The 22,660-nt window shown below is 50.5% G+C and overlaps 1 protein-coding gene across 2 annotated transcripts; it reads left to right on the plus strand.

Moving 5' to 3' along the window:
* Positions 1–1,745: 1,745 nt before the first annotated feature.
* Positions 1,746–22,660, plus strand: MFSD4A (major facilitator superfamily domain containing 4A). Of its 2 annotated transcripts, XR_003261004.2 has the most exons (11): positions 1,746–2,070; positions 7,618–7,816; positions 7,966–8,205; positions 14,274–14,442; positions 16,192–16,307; positions 17,374–17,547; positions 19,585–19,732; positions 20,432–20,502; positions 20,722–20,842; positions 21,544–21,866; positions 22,450–22,660. XR_003261004.2 is itself a non-coding variant. In XM_026111684.2 (10 exons), the coding sequence occupies exons 1-10, from the start codon at positions 1,841–1,843 to the stop codon at positions 21,606–21,608; spliced, it is 1,533 nt and encodes a 510-aa protein (XP_025967469.1). In that variant the 5' UTR covers positions 1,815–1,840; the 3' UTR covers positions 21,609–22,660. The 2 variants fall into 2 exon arrangements, 1 of the variants encoding a protein (XP_025967469.1); XM_026111684.2 differs by having other exon boundaries at positions 1,815–2,070; positions 21,544–22,660.

Raw genomic sequence — 22,660 nt, forward strand, 5'->3', positions numbered from 1 at the left:
CAAGCTTTATCAGGGGAGTTGCAGAGTGTGTGTAAAATGTCTGGCAACTTACACTCCAGTAGGTTTCAAGTAAGGATGGAGCTTAACCCATTTTGCCCAGACATATTTAGAAATAATCGGAGGGACAGGGCTGAGGGGCTGATGAGGAGCTGCGGCTGTGAGGAGTGTGCCTTTGGTGCCAGTACCACCATGGGGAGCAGGAACCCCAGGTAAAGCCCCGTCAGCCCTTTTCTTGGGGAGTGATACCTGGTGTATGGAAGATGAGGAGCAGGGTATGGCCTACAGGGGCTGGGAACAAAGGCAGCCAGCTGCTGTTTCATGCGAGTAGCTTCTGCTCCATGCGGGAGCAGTCATATGGACAGAGAGGGGCAGAAAATGACCTTCTAAGCAACACTTTGATGGTCAAGCCTTCATCATCATAATCCTTCCTCCCCCATGCTGTTTTGTCCCCACTTTTGGATGGAGAATGAGAAACTGAGGTAGTCTTCAGTGGTATGGCTTTTCAAAGTGAGTTACTCCATGGCAGAGAGGGCCTGAGGCTCTGGCTCGCAGGCCTCTGCCCAAGGCCCCTCTCCCGTCCCGTGTTCTGCCACAGGGCCCATCAACAGCGATGGTTGCTGAGATATAGCGATAGCCCCATTTCCGGTCATGCTGTTGACTCATTCTGCATCCACAAGCAAATCACTCCATTCCTTTCTGGCCCTCAGTTTCCCCATCTGTGAAACAGGGTAACAGCATTGCTTTATCCCTCCAGGCAGCTGAGCTGTTTCTTTGATTGCTTAATGGTTTCAAGTGCAGGTTTGCTACAACCACAGGTGTTCTCCCTTCAGCAAATGTGCAATCAGGGCTTCGTTTCCCACCTGGTTCAGTATTGCACCAGAACCTACTGCCACTGCCCACAGACAGTCACTTTGGGGGGAGGCAGGCGAGATCCTCCCCGCCGCGCTCAGGGAAGGCTCCTGCTGGTGCTGTGAGCAGAGACCCGGACGCAGTTTAGATTAGCTAAACATTAAACTATGTCTAGGTGGCAATGAGCACCTGCAGGCTCCGGAGCAGCATTCCAGCAGCACGGGTCACGGGCCACGTGAGTGTGTGGGGGGTCCCCAGCACGAAGAGGTACCCGACTTGCAGGCCTGGAGCTGGCCCTCTGTCATGGCTGAACTCCAGCAATTCTGTTTTGCCTGGAAAGAGTGTTCTAAAAATTGCCAGTCTTTCCCTAAAGTAGGTGAAATATTTATAAATCCATCCTCTGGAGGAGACCTTTTGCGTAAGCATCAGCCGCTCCGACTTTAAAAGACACACCAGTTCTCTGATGCTGCTTGTCCCTTAGAGGGGCAGAGACAACTTTAATTGCATTTGTCTGGAGCAGTTGCACTTACTCACTGGTACAGGGACTGCACAGAGCAGCAGAGAAAAGGGATTTCTGGGCTGCTTTGCTTGGTGTTTTGTGTTGAATCAGGTTTGCTCCTTTCCCACTGCAGTGTAGTGGGTGCCGCAAGGCTCGTCCCGGGGTGGAGGGCAAGGGGGGGGGCACGACTAGGGCCGGTCCCGGTTTTGGGGGGCGCCCAGATATCGGGGGGGGGGGGATGCGCAAGCGGGTCCCCGTGGCCCCGCTGAGCCGGGGCAGCACCGGGGAGGCTCCGCTCCGCCCGGCCCCGGGAGGCGGCGGCGGCCCCCGGTCCCGGAGGCGGAGCCAGCGCCCGGCGCGGCGCCGCGGGCCGCGGAGCCACATCCTGCAAGGGAGGAGCGGGGCGGCGGCGCGGCGGGAGGGGGCCGGGCAGCGGGGCCGGGCGGGCGGGAGCCGCATCGCCGCGGGCTCCCGCCGAGCCGCCGCCCGAGGATGTGGTGGGACGAGCGGGTGTCGGCGCGGTTCCGGAGGAACCTGCAGCCCACCCTCACCTACTGGAGCGTCTTCTTCAGCTTCGGCCTCTGCATCGCCTTCCTGGGGCCCACGCTGCTGGACCTGCGCTGCCAGACCCAGAGCTCGCTCTCCCAGATCACCTGGGTCTTCTTCTCGCAGCAGTTCTGCCTGCTGCTCGGCAGCTGCCTCGGAGGGGTCTTCAAGAGGACGTAAGGCGCCTGGCAAACTCATCGCGCCTGCCGCGGGTGGGCTCTGCCCGCCGGCAGCGCTGCCCTGCCTCCCTCCTCTGCCCCGCGTCCTCCCGGGTGGCTGCTGGCCGCCGCCGGGTTGGGGTTCGGCTGCTCCGGCACCTCCTTTCCCTTCCCTGGCTTTGCAGCCCTCTTTCTCTCTTGCTGTTTTTTGGTGGTGGCGGTGGTTTTTTGGGGGGTATGTGCGTTTCTTGGGTTTGATGGCTGAGTTCAGAGTGTCGCGTGAGGCAGTCTGCACGGGAAAAAAAATCCTGCCCAAGGGGAGCGTTCGATAGCGTCTGGTCCACAGCCCTCGCTCACCTGAGCGGCTCGGAGGTGCGCGAGGCTTCCCGGGGGTGCGGGATGGGAGTTGTTCTGCGGCCCGGCTCTGCTGTCAAGTCCTCCCTTGCTTGCACGGTGTTGCACCTTTGGAGAGGAGCTGCCAGCTCCCCTGGAGCTCAGGACACAGATAGCCTTAGCGTGAAGTTACAGCGCGAGCTTCCTGGAGGATGTTTTCCTTAAGCTAGTTGTTTAACACAAAAATATTGTTGAAAGCCTGTTTTAATAACCTCGGTGTCAGAAATTGAGGCATTGTCATACTCTCCAGGAGTCTGGGCAAACACGACTCGGCACGAGGCGCGCGTGGCTCCTGCAGCCGCGCTGCTGCGGGGGTCAAGGGCAGAGGCAGGGCTTCAGCCTCGCGGCGTGGTGGGGACAGCAGCACGCGCTGCAGATCGGTAAGACGCTCGGGCACGGCCAAGTGGGGATTTGCACCGAGTCTTCTGTCCAGGATGCGTTTAAAATAATATGTAAAGGCTGAACATTAAAGGTTGCCAGATAGGCATCTGATGTGATGTGCAATGACAGCTATGTTCTTCTGAGTATCAGCTGATTATTTACTTTGTCACTGATTCTTCCTGTACCGGTGTAAGTTGTTAGCCCAGCGTGCGTCTGTCCTGTACACGTCATACATACATACGTATACGTTTCACATGTATATGAGAGAATCTTATAAGAGTCCTTTGTTTCTGTAAAATGCCTGTTAAGTGTTTGTTAAATTCTCATTTCATGAATTGTGGAAAATACCGAGTAATGCCTGGCAGTGAAGACAGCATTAGAGCACCTGTTATATTACTGTCCCAGTCCCCTGGTCCATGCGGAGCCCAAAGGCTTCGCGGAGCAGCCGGAGCCGCTCTGGGGTGGGCTGTGCCGGGAGAGGAGGTGCCGGGTGGGTGCACGGGAACGGGGGCAGCACGTGGGAACCTTGCCCTGGGTCTGACACAGATCTGAGATTGCTGGGTCAGCAGGCACTACCTCTGCCAGCACCCGCTCTGTTTCACATATGTTTGGAGGAACAGGGAAGGAAAATGCAGAATTATTCTCTATTGTCGGTTTCCTACCCAAACCTTCCTGCCTGTGGCCAGTGCCAGTTGTGCAAACCAGTTTGGGGCTTTGTGGGCAGAGAGTCTCCAAACTTTTAACTCTTTGCAGCAGCAAGTTGGGAAGAAGAGCAAGTTCGTCTTGTTATGAACCAGGATGCGCTTGTGGCTGTTGATCGTAGCCTGTCTGAGTAATGGGCTTTTGCAACTGTGCAAAAGTCCCGCTGAGAAGTGGCAGCCCCATCAGGCAGGAGGGCATGTTTTGGATAGTTGTAGCTCACTATCGTTGTGGGGGGTTACTTAGAGTAATGCAGTAGAGAAATACGTATTTGGATAAGAACATTAACTGTTTAGATTCTGAGAGCTCCTGGTAATGTCCCTGCTTCAGAGATGGACGGACTGAACTCTTTGCTGAGAATTTCTATTTCTGGGCAATCCTGTGGCTTTATAACTCAAGTATTCCTGCCCATCCAGCCCTGGGCTGGGAGTGCTGGACAGTGCTTCTTTACCACTTAGGCAAGCTGTACCTTCTGGTAGAGGCTCTCAAAGCCTCACCTGCCTCCATTCCCAACTGAGACAGGATCTAGTTATAAGCTAGGCTTAGTTTCCAGTGTCTGTAGGACCTAGACTTTGTTGCTTGCTTTAGGTTAAAATCCAAGTGTTGGTCTGAGCTGTGTGGTCTGAACGATGGGCTCCCAAGCGAAAGCACTGCTGTTACTGGATTCTGCTGCACAAGGGGTAGGTGGGACCTAAACAGCCCTCCAGTTTCTCTCGCCAGAGAAGTTAATGAGCGCTGGGTCATAGTCTCGGCTCTTTCTTTGCCCTGCTGGAGTCCTGGAGCATTTTGAGAAGAGAACATAACGATGGCATCGCTCCCTTCTGTAACTCGGTACAAGCCTGGATTGTCAGAATTAGCTCCAAAATTCCCATTTGCTGGATTTCAAGGAAGAAGAAAGTTTGCTATTGTGAGTTTCCTCAAGTCGTGTAGAAATGCAATTATTGCCTTCGGTGTTCTGCACTGGGGACTCGGATTTGCTGACTGGTCTCTTCCATGGCTTGTCGGGAGGTGCAAACCCAGGGCTGTGGGAAGATCAATGCCCCCCGCAACTGCAAGGCGTGTTGTTCAGCTCAGGATCGGGTTTACAACGCAAGTGTGCTGGTTTCTGGTAACACGTTGTAATTACAACTCAGATTCAGAAGAATATAGCTTTTTACAAGGTATCACAAAATCATTCTTTTGCAAGAGTGGGAACAGGTTTTAAGAGGAGTGCATGCCCTGCTTCAAACCTTATTACTGCCGTGGTGTTGGTTGAGGTGCCTGGAGCAAAGGCAGCACCGCGAGCAGCTGATGCCCTGTGCAAGTAGCCCTGTGCACTTTTGGGGTCAGAAGGACACTGGAGAATCATGTTTTCTGGTATTACCTGGACCAGATTCTCAGGAGGGCTTGACATGCTGTGTATCTTTTGTAAGGACATGGAAATCCAGCCAGCAGTGTTGAGGTGGGAGTGCCGACGGTGCTTGAAACCCTGCCTTGACTCAGAAACCAAAGTGGGAGGTGAGCTCCTTGGAAGATCCACCTGAGCACCTGGCACTGCAAAATCCAGGGTTGGGCTCTGGGCAGCTGCGTCCCCCTGCCACTCTCCCTCCTTGCTTTCCTCCCTTTCCCCTTTTTCTCTCCCTTTGAGTCTGTTGGATTTTAAGCTTGCGTCGTGTAGGTAAAGGCGTTCTCCCTTCGTGTCCCCCTCTGTGCTGCTGTTGCTCACACCTCTGTGACAGGGTCGCTGAGTGCCTGTGCCCTAGTCCGCTGTGCCTTTTTTTTTGTCTGGAAAGTTGGAAAGTGCCTACTGGGTGGGTTTAGATCCAGCGTGTGGGACGGAGAGGGGAAGCTTTGCTGGCTGTGACTGCAGTGCAGAGTTAGCCACCCTAATCCTATTGAAGAGATCAGGCTGCGCCTTTTGGCAGGAGGCTGCAGATCTTCCCTCTAGGCTCGTGTTGCAGCCAGGACGTGTGCTGGGCACTCCTGAAACAGGAGTCCGTGCAGTTACAAGAACGGTTTCACACCCTGCTGAAATGAAGCCTCCCCCGGGACAGAGGATAGCAGCTCTCTGCGCAGAGCTGCGCTGCGCGTCCCTTCAGCCTGGGGCGTGAGGACCAGGTGGTGATGGGGAGGGCGGTATGGCCAGAAGCCTGGTCATGGCGTAACATCAGGAGGGTATTTTAAGCCCTTTGGAGGGGAGCGTTGGTTTCGTGTCGTCAGGGCGTGAGTTCAGACCCCCCGGAAAGTCATGGGGTGCCTCATCAAAGATGCTTTTAAAGAGCTTGGTTGTTTCTAAAGAGATCTCCCCAGCTGGATGATGCCTCCCAGGGTGTTGAGCAGGGTCCCACAACAGCATCTTAACTAAGTGGCTGCTTGGTGATCCGGCACAAGCTGGTGATTTCTCGGTCACTGCTAATCCAGAGCCAGGGAAGGGGCAGCAGGGCTGTGTGCCAAGCCGGGATGTTTGCCTGTGGGCTGCCGGTGTTCGAAGGGTGGTGCAGTTGTGTAATTAATGTCTTATGGCCAGGGGCAGAAATTCTTGCTCTTTGGGGAAGAGCGAGGTGATCTTTTTAGTGCTTTTTTAAGGACATGACATAACTTGCAATTACTGTTTAGCTCTGGTAGTGAACGTGCTCCCTAACCAAGCAAAAGCGGTGCTGTGATTGTTTTGCTAGGGCTGCAGAAGAGAAGAGGCGTTTCTGGGATGTCTTGGTGTGCGTTTCTGCTGTCTCTCCCAGCCTCGGATTCGCCAGCTGCCGGTGCCTCTGTCTCTCTCCCTCCTGTTGGGTTCCTGCTGTACCCTGGAGGATGCTGCCTTGTCTCTCCAGGCTTGAAGCTGCTTCTCTTTCATTTGCTAGTTGTTTTTCCTTCCATGACTGTGCATGTTTTGCTTTGCTCCCCCTGACCCCCAGAAATCCCACACTGGAACCCTGTTGGCTCCTCCAACATGCGCTGGCTGACTGGTGAATGAAGCTGGGCTTGGAGATGAAAGCAAACCAAGACTCTGGGACAGCCAAGTTTGTGCCACCAGGCAGGAGAATAAAGGAAATGTGCCCTTGGTCCGTTTTTCTCCCCAGGGCTGTTGAAGTGCTGTGTAAGCAACGAGCAGGATATGGAAGGCCAAATTACTCTTGGTTTGCAGGTGAACGAGGGCCATGCAGAAACCAAGTGACATGCCTGAGGCCAGGCTGTTGTGGGCAAGCGGTCAGGGCAGGAGGGCTGGTAGCGTGGTGCCCTGCAGCTCGGTGGCTCTCCGCTGTGGCTTCAGCTTGGGCATCCGGGTAGCCCTGTCCTACCTCTTTAGGCAGAGTGCAGCAGACACGGCATGCAGGCAGCCTGCAGGAGTGAGCCGTGGGAGTTTTGCTTGCTGGTTACGTACTTAATGCTAGGGATGCACCTGTGTGCTGCCAGTCCTTTACTGTGCACAGGCTGCCGTGCTGGCATCCCCCAACAGTGGACCCCAATTGCTAATTAGCAACTCACTCACTGTAAGCTGGTGGGTGTTGCAGTGGGCCTCGAAGGCTCTACCAGGGATTGGGAGCCCCGGACTGGGAGAGGACACGTCTGTGCTACTTATTCTCTGCTGTGACTTTATAGTCCCATCTTTCTGCTAGTCTCAATCATTTCAGCGCTCTGCTGTCTGGTCTCTGTTTCCTTCCTTCCTTCCTGCCTCTAGACTTGGCAGCTCCCAAGCAGCGCGGTGCCAGCCTGGGCTCCGTTCTCCAGCGAGCTGGCTAGCTCTGCTCACACGGGGAGCAGCCTCCCAGCTCAGCTCGGGGCCAGCCAGGCAGGCCTAGCTGTGCTGCTGCCAGGCCCCTGATGTAATGCACTTGCTTACCTCCACCGCGAGTGTCCCTTGGGCTCCCCGGATGGACTGCGAGGGCTCCCTGTCATGCAAGGCAGGAGAGGGCTGAGCTGGATGTGCAGGTGGGTCCCTGGGTGACACAGGGATGTGGACACCAGCAGTTCCAGCTGCCTCTCCTTGCCAGGAACTGGGATTTCCCAGCAGCTCTCCTGCTGACCCGTAACTGGAAATGCAAGGCAGAGCTGCGTCACAGATGCTGCTGTCATGGTGGTAATTCTCTCCTGTCTTTCCTCTTTTCCCTATCTTAGGTTGGCTCAGTCCTTGTTTGCGCTCTTTGCCGCGTCGCTGGCAATCTCCCTGGTCTTTGCCATCATCCCTCTGTGCCACAATGTGGTGGTGCTGGCTGTGGTTATGGCTGTGGCAGGACTGGCCATGGGTTGCATCGACACCATCTCCAACATGCAGCTGGTGAAGATCTACCAGAAGGACTCGGCCATCTTCCTGCAGGTGAGCATGGAGCCTGCATCTCCCCTGGCCGTGCTGCTGCCGCCTCCTCCTCTGAGGAGGAGGCCACGGGAGTGAGGGGTTTGAACAGCTTCCCTGCAGAGAAGAGCGGTAAATCCCACCTCTGTACTTACCTGTCTCATCTCTTGCAGGCACTTCATTTCTTTGTGGGCTTTGGGGCGCTGCTAAGCCCACTGATAGCTGACCCGTTCCTCTCGGACACCAACTGCATCCTCTCAAACGCCACAGCCAATGCCTCCAGCAACCTCCCGCACATCCGCAAGTCCCTGGTCCCGCACCATCCGGGCAACCTGTCTCACTACGACCTGCCGATGAAAGGCATGGTGGTCACGCACGTTTCCTATGCCTTCTGGATCATGGCCCTCATCAACGTAAGTGTTGCAGCCAGAGCAGTCCAAGCTGCTGCTGGGACCCCTCCCTGCTTCTTGGCTTTGCAGACCCTTGAGGTGTTTTGGGACGTGTTGGTGCTTGTTAGGTATTCCCAGCAACAGAGGGTGGCATGAGAATGGTTGTGCTGGTTCATTTTGCCAAGTGTCCGGTTTCCAGCAGTGGCAGGAGCCCGGCAGGGAGAGCAGGACGTGTGCGTGTAGTGCGGTTCTGCCCAGCTTACGGCACCTCCTGAGGCAACGGTACTTGCACCGTCAGATGCAATAGCGGCTGATGTACTGTCCTTTGGGAATCTGTCTGCTCTCTTTGCAAGCTGTTCGTACCTTCAGACTACCTCCAGCATCCCGGTAGCTAGGAGTTATACCTGTTAATTACACCCAAAGTCTTCCTCTCTGGTCGGCCTGGGGAGGAGCTTGGTGGCTTGGAAAAGACTTGGCAGGAGGAGGATTTGCTTCCTCTTTATTCATAGGAAAATGTCTCTTGATAAACTGAGTTGCTGCACTATTGCCTGCAGGCCCAGGGCACGGTGTGAGGCGGGGAATGGTTGGTCCTTGCTCAGTGCTGTGCTGAGGTTACGGCTCAGGTGTTGAGCCTGGAAGGTGCTGTGGGGGCTGCGTTGGTGGCTGAGTCTGTGAGGCTCTGCCGTGTGAGCACCAACGCACCAGCACCATGATGCGGGCGCTGCACCCAGCCTTGGGAAGGAGGTATAAAAACAAGATCCTCTGGAAAGAAAGCCCTGCTCTTTACCCCCAGCTTCCCTCCAGATCACATCCTGCCTTGTTCCTTACGCAGCCTCGCTGGCCTGTGGCCACCCTCGTGCCTGTCCCCAGTTCATCCGTGGCGGTGCTAGCTGAGCCGCCGCTCTCGTTTCCCAGCGGCAGGAGCCCTGCGAGCGTGTGTGTAATTGTCCGTGTAGATGTGGAGCGATAAGAGCAGGGCACAGTGCTGCAGCGAGTATCGGCCCTGTTGAGTGGTGCCGTTCGTGCCTGGATTGATGCCGAGAGTAGCTCTGCAGCGAGCTGTGTTTTGAGGACTAGAGCACTGCCACTGCAGCCCGTAGCCGCGTGCCCTGCCAGGCTGCGTGCGCGGCAGCTTCTGCTGGTGACGGTCCCAAGGGTCCCTGTCAGGGCAACGGGAGCGTCTGGTTTGTGCAGCCCTTGCAGTCAGGTGCACTGGTGTCCATTTGTAAATAGCGGGTATGCCCAAGGTCCAGACCACCAAGCTGGGGCCTGTTTCGCTTTCCTGGCGAGTGCTTGCGTAGCAAAGTTGAAGGCTGAACCTGCCTGGGCAGAGGAAGCCCTGTCTGCCCTGCGGCCCTGGTGTTTACCGCCCCGTCCCTCAGATACCCACCAGGCTCGCTGTGCAAGACGGGCTGAACTTGACCTTGTCCCAGCAGCCCTACGAGGCTGGAGTGGCCTGGAGAGAGGAACTTGTGCTTAACTCGTCCACTGGGACTGCAGGAAGCCTTGCTGTTTTTCCAGGTTTTTCAACCATCTCCTTGCATGACTTTGGACAGGTCACTTATCGTGGTTTGCAGATGTGTTTTTTGAGAGAAATAACACTGCAAGCAAAAGGTGCTATTCTTCAAAAGGTCTCAAGGCACACCTGTAGAGAGTGGTTTCAGTTAAGTGTAGTTCATCAGTGTGTTTTGTTTTGTTTTTTTCTATCAGCCATAAGGAGAGTTTTCAGAAGCTCCCAGAATGGGCTGTCACTGCCTGTAGCTGTGGAAGTTTAGCCATTTTTCTCCTACTAAAATGTATTTTCTGGTGGTGCTCCTTCTCCCTGTCCTAGGCCAACAAGCAGCCCTTGACCTTCCACCACGTAGTCGGCACTAGGCAAAGGGAGCAGATTTCTTTGTGCTCTCTTGGTCTGTTTGCTGATTAACTGAAACGCAGCCCGGTGCCTCCTGCCCGGTGGCTTTCATTAGACCAAGGCTGGCACAGCGCACTGATGCGCGGAGAACGGGCAGCCTAAATAGCTGGGCAGATGTCACGATGAGTGTCTTTGCAGAAGTACTGAAAGGGATGCGCTCTGCCTGGGAGGAGAAGCCAGCTTTAATTACCTCTGTGTCCGCTTATGCTGTGGGAAATGGGCTTTTAATTATACCAGAGTGTTACCTATTTCACCAGTCGATCCTGAGCAAACTATTTTAGTTTTAAAGGCAGTGCTTAATGTCTGATACATGGGGCACGGAGATGAGAGGGTGGTTGTCAGACCCCTTTCTGCCCGTGGGGGCAGGATGGGACCCGGGGTCCAGAAGCTGATGTGCAGGCTGCAGGCTTCAGTGCTGTTTGCATGTGAGTTGGAGTTATTTTTTGCACGTGTAAAGCAAGTACGATCACCAGAAGTAGAGCAGGGAGTCCCTGGGCATTAGGAATATGATGGTTTTTGTGCAATGAGGATTAGGTAACAAACATGAGAGGAGCCGGGGAGCAGGACATGTGCTGCGCACACAGCTCTCAAGTGTGCATCCTCGCCAAAGTGGAGCCCTTATCGTCTTTCCCGATGCCTTGCTGAGGGACTTGACTTGATTCCTTGTTTAAACTAAATAACCCAACCCACCGGCTCCAGATTTGAGATTCGTTTTGTTTCAAAAATAGCCGTTCTTTCAGGTGTAAACATCAGAGACAGGAGAAGGTAATTGGTATGTAAAACCCCAGGGAAGTGGATGAAATGAGTAAGATATAGAAATGGCAACCAGGACCATCAACTGTTTTTTTTTTTTTTTTTGTCACAAAAGTACAAAACACAATTCCATCCCAGGTTTTCAGAAATGTGTGTATTCTGAGAAGACAGAGACAAAATGATTCATTTCAATTTTCTTGCTTTGTTTAAAGTTGAAATGTCTTGATTTTACTTTGGCATAAATGCAATGTGTAAAGCTAACAGAATAGTTGTTTCGGTGTTATTGAAGCAAAATGTTTTTGCTTTAGTGAAATTAAATGGTTCAGCATTATCAAAATGAAGTGCTTGGATGACTCCCAGCCAAAATTTTTCATTCTAAGAGAAAATTTTGGCTTTTCATCCAGATTTGGAACAAAAACACATTTTAAAATTCAGTTTCCCACAGAACGGAAATTTCATCATCCAGCCCTTTCCAAGGGACTGGAAATCAGGAAAATGTTCCTCAGAGAGGGATGTGTTTGTCCGGAAGGTGGTTTCCCACGGGAAGCGCGGGACACTCCATTGTGCTTAGGTTGCTTAAAAGTAGCCTGGATACAATAGGGGAGAACAATCCTCTGCTCCTGGGGGGAGAGACCGAAATAGAAACTGGAGGGGAGAATCCTAGAATTATATCCACGCTGCGTGATGCAGCATCTTGTTGAGTTTAAAATAATAGTTGAAGGCTGCAAGGCCAGCGGGAGGATGTTAACGTCTCTGTTGATTCAGCAACCCGAGCTGGATCCGCGAGTGCAGGCGAGGGGCTCTTTCTGCTCGTTTTGCTTTTCACCCCATGCAGGCTCCCGGCACGATGCTGAGATGACCCGCTCCCTGTTGACTAAAGAAAGCCCTTCTGCCAAAAAGGGTTCCTGCGAAGCAGAGCTGCCCTGGGAAAGTAACCCACGAGCAAGGGCTTATTGCACTGAATACCCCGTTCGGGAGGGTAGGGCCGCGTCCGAGTCGAGACGGTGGTTATGGGTGTTAAGCTTGGTTTGCACCGTGCTGTGGGGAGGGGGCATCCTCAGCCCTGCAGGGAAGGGAGGTGCTTTGAGGGCCGGTGTCCATATTTTAAGGGCTGTATCTGCTGCTCCTCTCTGGTTGTAGCTGTTCGGGCTCCCCGCGGGGTGGGAAGCTTTGATAGCTCTGCAGAGAGCTCGCTCGCCTCGCGCCAGGCGGCCCGGGCAGCCGGTGCGTCGGCCCAAGAAAACCAAAGCTGCTCTTAGGAGCTGAGTAGCAAGTTCCTGTCGTAAACACAGTGGCCCTGCCCCTGTGTGTCTTGGCACGGGGAGAGCGGCCAGGAGCCAGCGAGGCTCATCGTCGCTGCTCGACCTCTCTGGTCGGGGCACGTGGAAGCCGCGGACGGGGAGAGGAGCTCAGCGCCTGGCCGGCCGCTCAGCGGCAGCAGCCGTGCCCGTCGGGGAGGTGCGCGGGGCAGCCTTCGAGCGCTCCTCGCCCTGGAGTCGAGGAAGGCTGCGCCTCCGGGATGGATTTGGCCCTCGGCTTTGTGAAATGTGCCCTGGCAGAGCTCCCGCGTTCGACTCTGTTTGCTCCTCTCCATCTGCCCGTGTAACAACTGAACTGCTTTCGCGGGCGCTCCGGCCCCTGTACACAGCCTGGATTTATGGCTGGCCTCTCCCATGTGCCTGACGGCCACGGATGACTTTCCCCCAGGCTTTTCGGCAACAGAACTGGTTTAGGATGAAGGGCCTGGAGCCCTGGGAAGCTGCTTTCCCTTGATCTTGCTCCTTTGGTTTTCCCTACCTTCCTGAATCCTTCGATAGAAAAGGTGCACCTCGTGCACGCTCTGAGGAAAGTGAGAGGGGACCCACTTGCCTTAGAGAGGAGGACCTGTGATCCAGACACCAGTGGCTTGCCTGCAGTTTGACTGGAATCGGGAAGGCCGGATTTGTGGCCCTTTTCTGCCTAGGCACTGTGTGCTCCTTAAGGCTGGAAGGTCCAGGGCGGTTATCTGTATGGTCAGTCCCTCTGTGTGGGTTTTTCTGCAAAATCTGCAGTTTAGAAGAATAAAATCTGGTCCTGACCTCCGGAAGGATTAGAACTATCAAGCAAATGCGTTTTTCTTCCATGGGACTGAACTAACTGTTCCTATTCCCATTGTTCCCAGAACAATGAAGTCCTCATAAATGAATTCAGTCAAGAGAGGCGGGGGGGCGAGCAGGGGGGGAATTCTCCATACATTTAAATAATGCCACGAGCCAGCAAAAAGCAGGAAATTTGGAGCTAGAGCTCACACTTGCTCACAGACCTGTAGAAAACAAGAACTCAGCAGCTGGAGAGTGAGCTGTCGCTTATGGATATCCTGGCTTTATCCCCCAGCTTACTGCAGAATAAACACCACTTGGTTGCAGAGGGAGGGAGAAGGGAGAGTTGGCGAGGGGCAGACCCAGCTTCATTTACTTCCCTCTATTTTCTCTCCACAAAAAGAGCGATTCCCTCTGGGTTTGGAGGCACCACCAAGTCGTGGGAGTGAGCAGGATGTAGGTTCATCCCCTGGCACGCTGCGGTGAGGAAGCGTCGTGCCGGGGGGAGACCTGGCACTGTGGCTACCGTATGGCAGATCCACCAGGCAGGTACAAGCCCAGGTTCCCGTGTTTCCCCTCTGCGTGCGTTAGCACCAGGCAGAAAGCGCTGACTGCAGGCAATGGTGCTGGAGAGGGGATCGTCGTGCGCTGTGAGTCTGCACAGCAGCCAGTGCAGTGGCAAGCCTGGACGTGGGGGCTGAGCAGCCTCTGCTGATGGCTAGAGAGGGGCAGCAGGTCTTAGAGCAGCTTGCTCTTTCTTCACAGAAAATTTCAACCAGAGATATCCCATCAAAGTTGTTCTAACTTCTTTGGGCAAAAACTACTTTATTTTTATTATTGTCATGTTATTCTTTGGCCAGAAGTGGCCAAATGCTTGGAAACACAAATATTTTGTTTGTGAAGGGCAGGTTGGTGCTTCATGAGGTTTGTATTTAGGTGCCTTCTGTTCCAGCGTCCAGCACGCGTGAATGGTACCAGGACCCTCCTGGGAAACGGAGCACAGCCCTGCTGGAGGAGCTGCTGGGTGTACGAGGCACCCGACAGGGATTGCAGGAGACGCCCCGGCAGCGCCCTGGATCAGGAACCTTGTTCTCAGTGTGCTGCTTTTCCTACTAGTCTCCTAAGAAGCCTCATGTGCTCCTGCAGTGGGCTGGTTCCTTACCCATTGCCAGTCTTTCTCAGACACAAGGGCAGCGTGAGGCTGTCTGGGGGGAGGTTAATTAACCGCAGATAGATATATTGCAGGTGCCCAGCGTGGCTTCCTAAAAAGTGCTTGCTCCTGGGGGACGGGACTGTGTTTTGTGCAAGACCTATGTCATGTTTACCTGCTCCTCTCTGTTTCTCCCCAGCTGCCAGTCCCCATCGCAGTGTTTTTCCTGCTCTACAAAGAACGGATGGTACCGTGCTTCAACAGCAGCAGTCACCCACTGCTGTCTGCAGATGAGCTGGCGATGGAAACGCGGCCTGCTGAGAAGGACGATCTTTCCACCACTGTGCAGAGACCCCAAACGGCAAGAGGTGAGCTCGAGGCACTTACAAGAGCTGGTTTTTGGAGGCAGGGGAGTGAGAAGGGGGAGAAAAAGCTGTATTTCTGAGTTTCTCCATCGAGTTTAACAAGTGAGATCCATTGCCTCTTGTCTAAGGAGGAGACTCTCCAAACCATACAAGCGAATGTAACTTGGGAGTACCCAAACAATCCAAACAGGCACTTTTGTGCCCAATTACCCTTGAATTTGAGGGGACCATAAACCCATGAGCAGAAGTTAGTATCCTGTCATTGGGATCCCAGGCTGGTTTGCTCCAGGCTGCTCTAAAATTAAACCTTGGCTCCTAAGTTACTTAAGCATGTGTGAAAGCTGTGCCCTTTATTTCCTTCTGTTTTTTGGTCAAGTTTTGAGCTGGCTTCTCTGTTCAGTTTAAAAGTCACAAGCATCCTGCAGAAAGCCGATTTTTATAAATCTGACAGAAATAAGAACAGTATCCTTACTTGAGGTGAAAAGTTAAACTCCAGCAATAGTTTGCTCTTAAACTTTGACTACACCCTGTTTCGCAGACAACAGTAACTGGTTCTTTCAGAAACTTATTGGAGTATATTCTTAGGCTAAATAGTGAATCTTGGAAGTGTTTACGTTCTAGTTATCAAAGGAGTGTTTAGTGTTATTAAAGAAGAGGTGGCTTTACCTGAACAATGAAATAAAATTTCAGGGAATACCTGAAGGTAGAGGCAGTTAGAGATGTGGCAAGGTGCTGCAGAGAAGGATTCATAAGTGCACCTAAGAGTGTGGGTTCTCTCATGTCTAATAAGGTTTTGCTCATCTAATAGCATTGCCCTTAGCTGAGGCACTGATGGTTCCTTTCTCAACCCAGCTGCCTCATTTCATACAACCCATTGGAGCTTGATGTTCTTGATATCTCCATCTTCCTCTTAACTGTGGTTGAGAATCCTTAGCGAAGCAGGAAGACTACATGACTGACTAGTGTGATCTTTAACAGACATACCCATGCTGGCAAAATCCCTCCTCCCCCATAGAAGTAGCAAGAATTTCATCTTTGCCTGTGCTGTGCTGCATCCCTGTGAGGAGCAATTGTCTCCCCTGCACAGGACTCCAAGCACTGTTACCTTAACTCTGGTCTTTTGCACTCCCTGGAGTGTAACTGCTAAGTGGTGTGGTGTAGCGCAAGGAGGGGATAGTTGGGAATTCCTGGGGTCCTGACCCCAGCTGACTTGGAGAAGCTGTCATTCTCAGTGGTTTATTCAGAGGAGGCTAGCAGTGTGTTTACCGCCCTCTTTCCCAGAGCTGGCTTGTTCGGTTAAATATTGTTTAACTGAGGAATGTGAGCTGCCCTGGGCCGGACTCTCCCGTTCAGTTGTACGGTGCCTCAGCTGAGGGGGCTCGGAGCATGAGTGCTACGGTTGAATGGGCTTGTTTCTTTTCACGGTAAGAGCAGGGCTAGCCACATGGAGCTCCTAAATGGGAGGAGGAGGAGCACAAACAACTACTCTGAGAAAAGCAGCAAGGTTCCTGGTGAGCTAGGATCCCCGTCTGTGGACAGTAGCCCCATATGCATACCCTTCTGCCTTCTCAAAGTGTATAGGTAGGTACAGAAAGACATCGTGCTAGCAGTTAGCAGTGTTCTGCATTGTTTGCAGTCCTCCATGAATCTGTCTTGCAGCTGAGTGCAAAACAAATCCCCACTGCGGGCTGGCAACCAACCAGCCACAGGGGGACCTTCCAGCTAAGTTTGCTTTGCATTGTTTTTCACCAGGTCATGATGACTTGTTTAGCTGCTGCCAAAGCAAAAACTTCAGAGGGGCTTCTTACACCTACTTCGCAGTCCACATCACTGGGGCTCTTGTCCTCTTCATGACTGATGGGATTGTGGTGAGTTCAGCTGGTCGAGGGATCTTGTCTGAGCAGAGCTGTGTAGCTTTCTTCCCTCCAAATCACTCGTAACAGACTAAACCCAGAGCCAACCACATCTTCTGTGTGCAGTGGGCTGGACCTGAGGGTCTGCCTATGTTACAGTCTGGTTCCCAAGTTAGTTCATTCAAAGCTAATCGTAGCCTTGCTGATATTTGCCCTGCTTCTTGGGAGGGTTTTGTGGCTTCTCCTAGGCTCTGTGTCGTTGCAGCTAGATGGCTGCTGCTACCAACCTAGCCAGTTTAGAGCTGGAGTTGTGATGGTGTCTACTTGTATGCAGCGGAGGACTCCTCCTTTCTCACTTCGGCCAGGAGGCGAGAAAAGCTTCATTTTGTTTCATAACAAATGGTTTGATGGTTCTCCTGAGCCCACAAAATCCAAGATGGGCATGTACTGGGATGGTGCAGTCTCTCTGTCGTGGCCCAAAAACAGTGCAGGCACACTGGATTCAGTGTCTGTAGGCCTTCTGTCCAGACGAGGAAGGCTCACTCTTGGAATGGGCTCTCTATGATTGCGGTTCCTTTTCTCTCAGCATTTTTTTGTGTCAGCCCCCTCACGGTAAAATACTGCAGAGTCTTACTAGAGCATTAAATAGGGTCTGGAAAGAACAGGGGTACAAAGCAGCTGTCAGGTACTGGAACTTTCCAGGGCTTCCATCTTCAAGGATGACTGCCTCCAGCTTCTTAATGTGGTATGTTTTAAGCATATGCAATTCCAAAAGGACAAGACAGGCCCTTGGGGAGGGAAAAAGATTTTTTTTTTTTTAAGTTAAGCATTTTGCATTCATTTTACCTAATACTGCTGTTAGTCTTGCCCTTTAGGAGTGCTTATATCCTATGTTCTGCTTCTGGTGGAAGCCTGTCGCCAGCTGCAAACTCTTGGGACTAGGGATCATCTAGGTTAGGCTGCAAATCCTTAAGTGGGCTCTCCAGCAATACTGCAGATATGTGAAGGACAGGTGGAAGGTAAAGTTGCAAAGCAGTAAGTCATCAAATCAATGTGACATGCTGTTCTGTTTTCCCTGCAGGGAGAGTACTCGGGCTTCATTTACAGCTACGCCGTGGAAGAGCCACTCTCTGTAGTACATAAAGTCGCCGGCTACCTGCCCAGCCTCTTCTGGGGATTCATCACACTGGGAAGGCTCATCTCCATCCCTGTGTCCTACCGAATGAAGCCTGCAACTATGGTCTTCATCAATGTGGTAAGGCTGTTTTCTTACCATGTCTTTCTACTGCTTGCCTCCAAGATACTGTCTAGCTTTGGCTTTGATGTGCAGAGGGGCAGCTGCTCTCCTACAAGACCCAGAATAGCTGTTGCACTAGGCAGACAGTGATAAGCAAGTCGTTCAGGGTGAGCAGCCTTAGTCCTCCACTCCAGCACTGCCTCTGCAGGATTGCAGCTGACCCTGATGCAGGAGGTGGTTAAGAGGACTTGATGGTTGCTCTTTTGAGCTTGTTCCTCAGGTAATCAAGTGTTAGAACTCTGAAAGTACCTAGTAGAGTGCCTGCCAACTTTATTTATTTCGTACAGTATTCTTTCTGGCAACTGCAGGGAAATTAATGCCCATGTTAGCCGTGAGAAAGGGAAGACAGACAGCTCAGTACAGTACTGCTCTTAGTACTATAAGGGTAGTATAGTGGACAGTAGCTCCCATATGCATACCCTTCTTCCTTCTCAAAGTGTATAGGTAGGTATAGAAAGACATCATGCTCTCTGCTTAGTATGTAGCAGCTCTCAAAAAAAACCCAATGTGATGTTAGGCTCCTTAAATTAATAAAACACATTCACTTGAAGAAAGGGGAAGGAATCCTGAGAGGACATATGCATCTTTCTTACAGGGATGTAACAGACAATACGGAGGGAATTGTTTACATTTACACTTTTCACAGAAAAGACAAAAAGAACCAAGTGAGAAGGCAGTTAATTTACAATTTATTTAAAACCAGAAGTTATTTTGGTAACAGTAAGTTCGACAGTTTATATTGCGAGGCCAAGAATATAACAAGGTGGGAGAAAACAGGACAGTTCACATTTGCCTCAATCTTCAAAATGTCCCAATGGCTTCTGCAAATGGGACACAGGTGAGGCAGCCTGCTTGGCACCTTGTGCCAGTCACTCTAAAAACAGAAGTTCGATACCAACAGTTAGAGCCAAGTGAAATGGGATTATTAGTTTAAATAAGAATAACTACCTTCTGTTTCAGAACATAGTCGCTATCTTCAGGGGAGCAGGGAAAGCTCAACACTAGCAGCTCTGTCTCAGGTATCTGATATGAACAGTGCCATGCATCTCCTTGATGCAGACTCCTGGCTGAATCGCTAGTCTGAACTGCACAACTGCTCTGCTAACAAACCTGAGGATGGGGACTCCTTATTTTAGCTGCTGCTAATATCTGGGGAGAAGAGGAAAGAGCCTCCAACCCTGAATGGAAGTCTTCCCACTTCCCTTAATGGCAGCAGAAGGAGTATCATCCAAGGACAGATAGTCACTTGACCATTAAACACTGAAACCTAACTTGCTAGTTAGTACTGTTACATGTAATAAGCTATATCAGTTCTTGTCAGTAACTTTAGCATTATATTAAACTTTAGTTTTTATTTATTTATAGATGCCAAATTGCTCTATGTGTAAATGCACACACCCATAATCAGAGCCTAAACAATTAAGAAAAATAACTTGGATTGGTGTTACAGAGAGAATGAGCTCCCTCTGCTGACTCTCTGTGCCATTGCTTACAGTTTATCTTGGAATGTTTTTGCTATTACTTGTGTTAAAGCAAATGAGAGGGAGAGCAAGTTTGTTTAAAATTTGCTGGCTCTTTAGCTTTACTCATATGTTGTAGGATTCTGAACAGGTATTGAGAGTGAGTAAATTCTTTAGCCTGTTAAATAAGAGTTACTCATGACTGAGACATCTAAATATTACTGAAGTAGCAGTATTGTTTTATTTAACAGGTGAAAAATATTCTTCTGTTTATGATCTTAAGTGTCTACCTAATCAAAGTGAGACATAATAATTATATAGTTACTTTAAGTCCTGTTAGAAAGAGGACCAAATCCTGTAGCGTTAAGGTAGACAGACAGATTTGCTTTAGCTCGTTATTTCAATTTTTCAGAGACTGTGATCACTTTTTCAGTGTAGCTTATTTTCTTTTCCAAGCTCCTTTTCATTTAAAAAAGCAAAGTTGAGTCTAGTGCAGCTCAGCATTTTACCTTCCTACTGACTCTGTTTTTTACAGGTTGGGGTCCTTGTAACCTTCCTCCTGCTCTTGATCTTCTCCTACAGTGTTGTCTTCTTGTTTGTGGGGACAGCATGTCTGGGGCTGTTTCTCAGCAGTACTTTCCCCAGCATGCTTGCCTATACTGAGGACATCCTGCAGTACAAAGGTGAGCAGGGATTTGGGCACACCTGGCAGGCTTTGAAAGCAGGTGGATGTTCAGGACTGGAGCTCAGATATCCATTATACCTAGCAAGTCCCCTTCCCTGTTCTCAGACACCTAGCAAGATGACAAGATGTACTTCAGAAGACTTTTTTTTTCCAGGTTTGCAGTCAGAAAACAAGACTGTATGAGTCCCAGTTTAGTAACGTGTACAGGCAGCAATCCAGACTGGTTCTCAGGTTCCTGCAGCTCCATCTTTGTCCCAGCTTTAGGGTTCCCATGCACTGACAAGCATTCTGCTTTCGAGGTTTACAGGGAGCTTGTTTTGAAACGTGGTCCAGGTTATCAGTGAACTGAAAATCCTCAAGTTTGGCCAGCTCTTACAGGACATCTCTGCCAACCTCAGTCTTTGGGACAGTGATACAGAAGAATGAAAATCTTCTCAGCAGGAAGCACTGGTACTCACGCAGACATAGGCGAGTGACAGAATAGGCGAAGGTTGTTTTTTTGGCTTAAACTTTTACCTTTTTATACTACCGCATGTTGGAAGAGGCATTTTCAGCACTAGATGGGAACATCCATTAAGTATTTGTAAATGCTGTAGAGAGAAAGCCATGAAAGAGCAGTTTAAAAAAAGCTACAGTCTGATTCTGCTACTGTATTATTTGTTCCCTAGCAACATCACTCACACTGTTTTCTTTGCAGGTTGTGCCACAACTGTGTTAGTGACCGGAGCTGGAATTGGAGAGATGGTACTACAGTTACTGGTGGGGTCGGTAAGTGTAGACAAAGTCCAGGCATGCCAAAAACAGACTGGAGTGTGCAAGTAGATATCTTAGTCCCTTATTTGGATGGCTGCTGGGAAAAAGTAATGGGCTACCCTTCAGCTACCTACCAAACAGTAAAGCTGTTATTAATGTTACCAAAAGCTAATTAAGTATTTGAGTGCTATAAAGACATGTCCCCTCTTTTTTTTTCCCCTCCTCTAACTGCAGATCATACATGATCAGGGCAGCTACAGTTTCCTGGTCTGTGGGATGATCTTTGGAGGCTTGGCCTTTACCTTCTACGCCTTCCTCTTATTTTTCCACAGGATGTACCCCAAGCCCTCATCAGGTAAGAAAGCGCCAGCATTCAGCCCTGCTTTATAATGAGAGGAAGAGGGCCATATGCATCAATACATAACCAGGGTGCAGCACTTCAGCAAAATGCAAGGAAATGTTTATTTTACTTCTGCTTCCTGTCCCCTCTTCCTGCTTTGACTTGCCCACAAAGCCTTGGCAGCCACAGCTCTGGGTTTGCTTTCTTTTCTGTTGGAGAAGCAAGGGAAAACTAGGAATGGTCTGTGGACCACAGAAGAGCCCTAAACCAAATACGATGCTAGCTGTGACAGCACTACTGTGCTACTGCACAGCTGGTAGGAGGGAGTTAAGTTCTGCTAGTACAGGATTCTGCAAGCTTCCCTAGGCTGTTCACGGGCTAAAATCCAGGAAGCCCTTGGGTCTTCCTTCCAAGGCAGCTGTCAGGCTCCTGAGAAAAGCATCACTGACAAAGGCTCTCTCTTACCTGTTGCCTCAGCCTATATACGCTGGTTGCTTTTATAAGCATCTTTTATAAAAGGAGCGCTATGTGACAGTCAAATAGCTTGTCCAGGTTAGGAGGGCTGGAAATGGAGGCCTTTCTCCCATGGCTGATGAAGCAGATAAGCTAGTGTGGTGGGTGACAGAGCAGCAACATCTCCTTTTAAGAGAGCACATGCATTGAAAGCACAATAGAATCAGTACATTCAGATGAAATATCTAATGTCAATTTTGCAGATACAGATGCTGCCTCACCTGACAAGCCAGCAGTAATGGATGACACTGGACTCTATCAGCGCTAAAAAAAAGTGGCCAAGCCCTAGACAAGCAATAAAACAACACACAATTAAGCATTAGTATTAAGGATGATTTCACATTTTATGACTGAATCATGCAAGTTCTCTGCAATCAAAAGCACATTAGATTGGAGTAAGTCAGAATCAAGAAAATGCCCTAAAACATCGTGTCAAGATAAGCACAAGTTGCCCATGTCACATGCACCAATAAGAAGACCGGAAACAGCAGACTGACCCTGTATCCAAAAGGCTGTGATATGGCAGGTATGATGGAGAACAACTACTGTTGTAAGTGAGCTTTCACCCCAAATCAGAAAACAGGCCGGGGTGGTGGGAGGGCTGTGTTTGTTCCATATACATTAGATTTTGACTATCTCCTGGCTTAGAGTCAATGAACTTAATTTTTGGTCTGTAAAGTACAGGAGCCTTGACAATTTACAGAACAGTACTGGTTTTGAATTCATTTTTGTGCAATATTGGACTATATATGTAATTTCCATTTCCAAAGGGAAAAATTACACTACTTTCAGAAACCACCAAGTGCACAGTGGTAGCAGGATCTATCGATATTTGCACAATTGATAATTCTTGTACGCTACACAGTATCAGACGTTCACTAAGACAGTGTCTTACTCAGCATGCTAGGGCCTCTTGATTATTAAAATCATTAGCTTTTAGAGTCAACAATGAATTGTGATGGTTTGTTTTGCTTTAAGTCATTAGTTTAGCTGCTACGTTGCAGTGTTTTATAGGGTGGTTTTATTTCTAGCTTCCAATTGAAGCTTAAACAGAAGTATTGGGGAGCCAGCCTCCAGCTGCTTAATCTGTGCAATACTTATTATAACAGGTGCCTTCTGTAAGGTACTCTTTTATAACCCACGCATGACCTATTGCAAGCGATGAAGAAAGGACTGGCTTTAGAAGAGCGTAAAGCTACATACATCTATTTCTTCAGTGAGTGACTGGGCATGTATTTTTGCTTTAACTGCTGTATGTGGATGTACATATGTATGTGTGTATATAAAGCAGTGTTTAATTAAAGGTGATTGATTGCTAGA

The sequence above is a fragment of the Dromaius novaehollandiae genome, chromosome 27 (genome assembly GCF_036370855.1).
Source record: "Dromaius novaehollandiae isolate bDroNov1 chromosome 27, bDroNov1.hap1, whole genome shotgun sequence".
Taxonomy (NCBI): domain Eukaryota; kingdom Metazoa; phylum Chordata; class Aves; order Casuariiformes; family Dromaiidae; genus Dromaius; species Dromaius novaehollandiae.

Coding starts and splice junctions, on each gene's coding strand:
- MFSD4A (XM_026111684.2), top strand. CDS start 1,841: ATGTGGTGGGACGAGCGGGTGTCGGCGCGGTTCCGGAGGAACCTGCAG. Junction 2,071..7,617: donor GGAGGGGTCTTCAAGAGGAC/GTAAGGCGCCTG, acceptor TCCCTATCTTAG/GTTGGCTCAGTCCTTGTTTG. Junction 17,548..19,584: donor CTATGGTCTTCATCAATGTG/GTAAGGCTGTTT, acceptor TGTTTTTTACAG/GTTGGGGTCCTTGTAACCTT.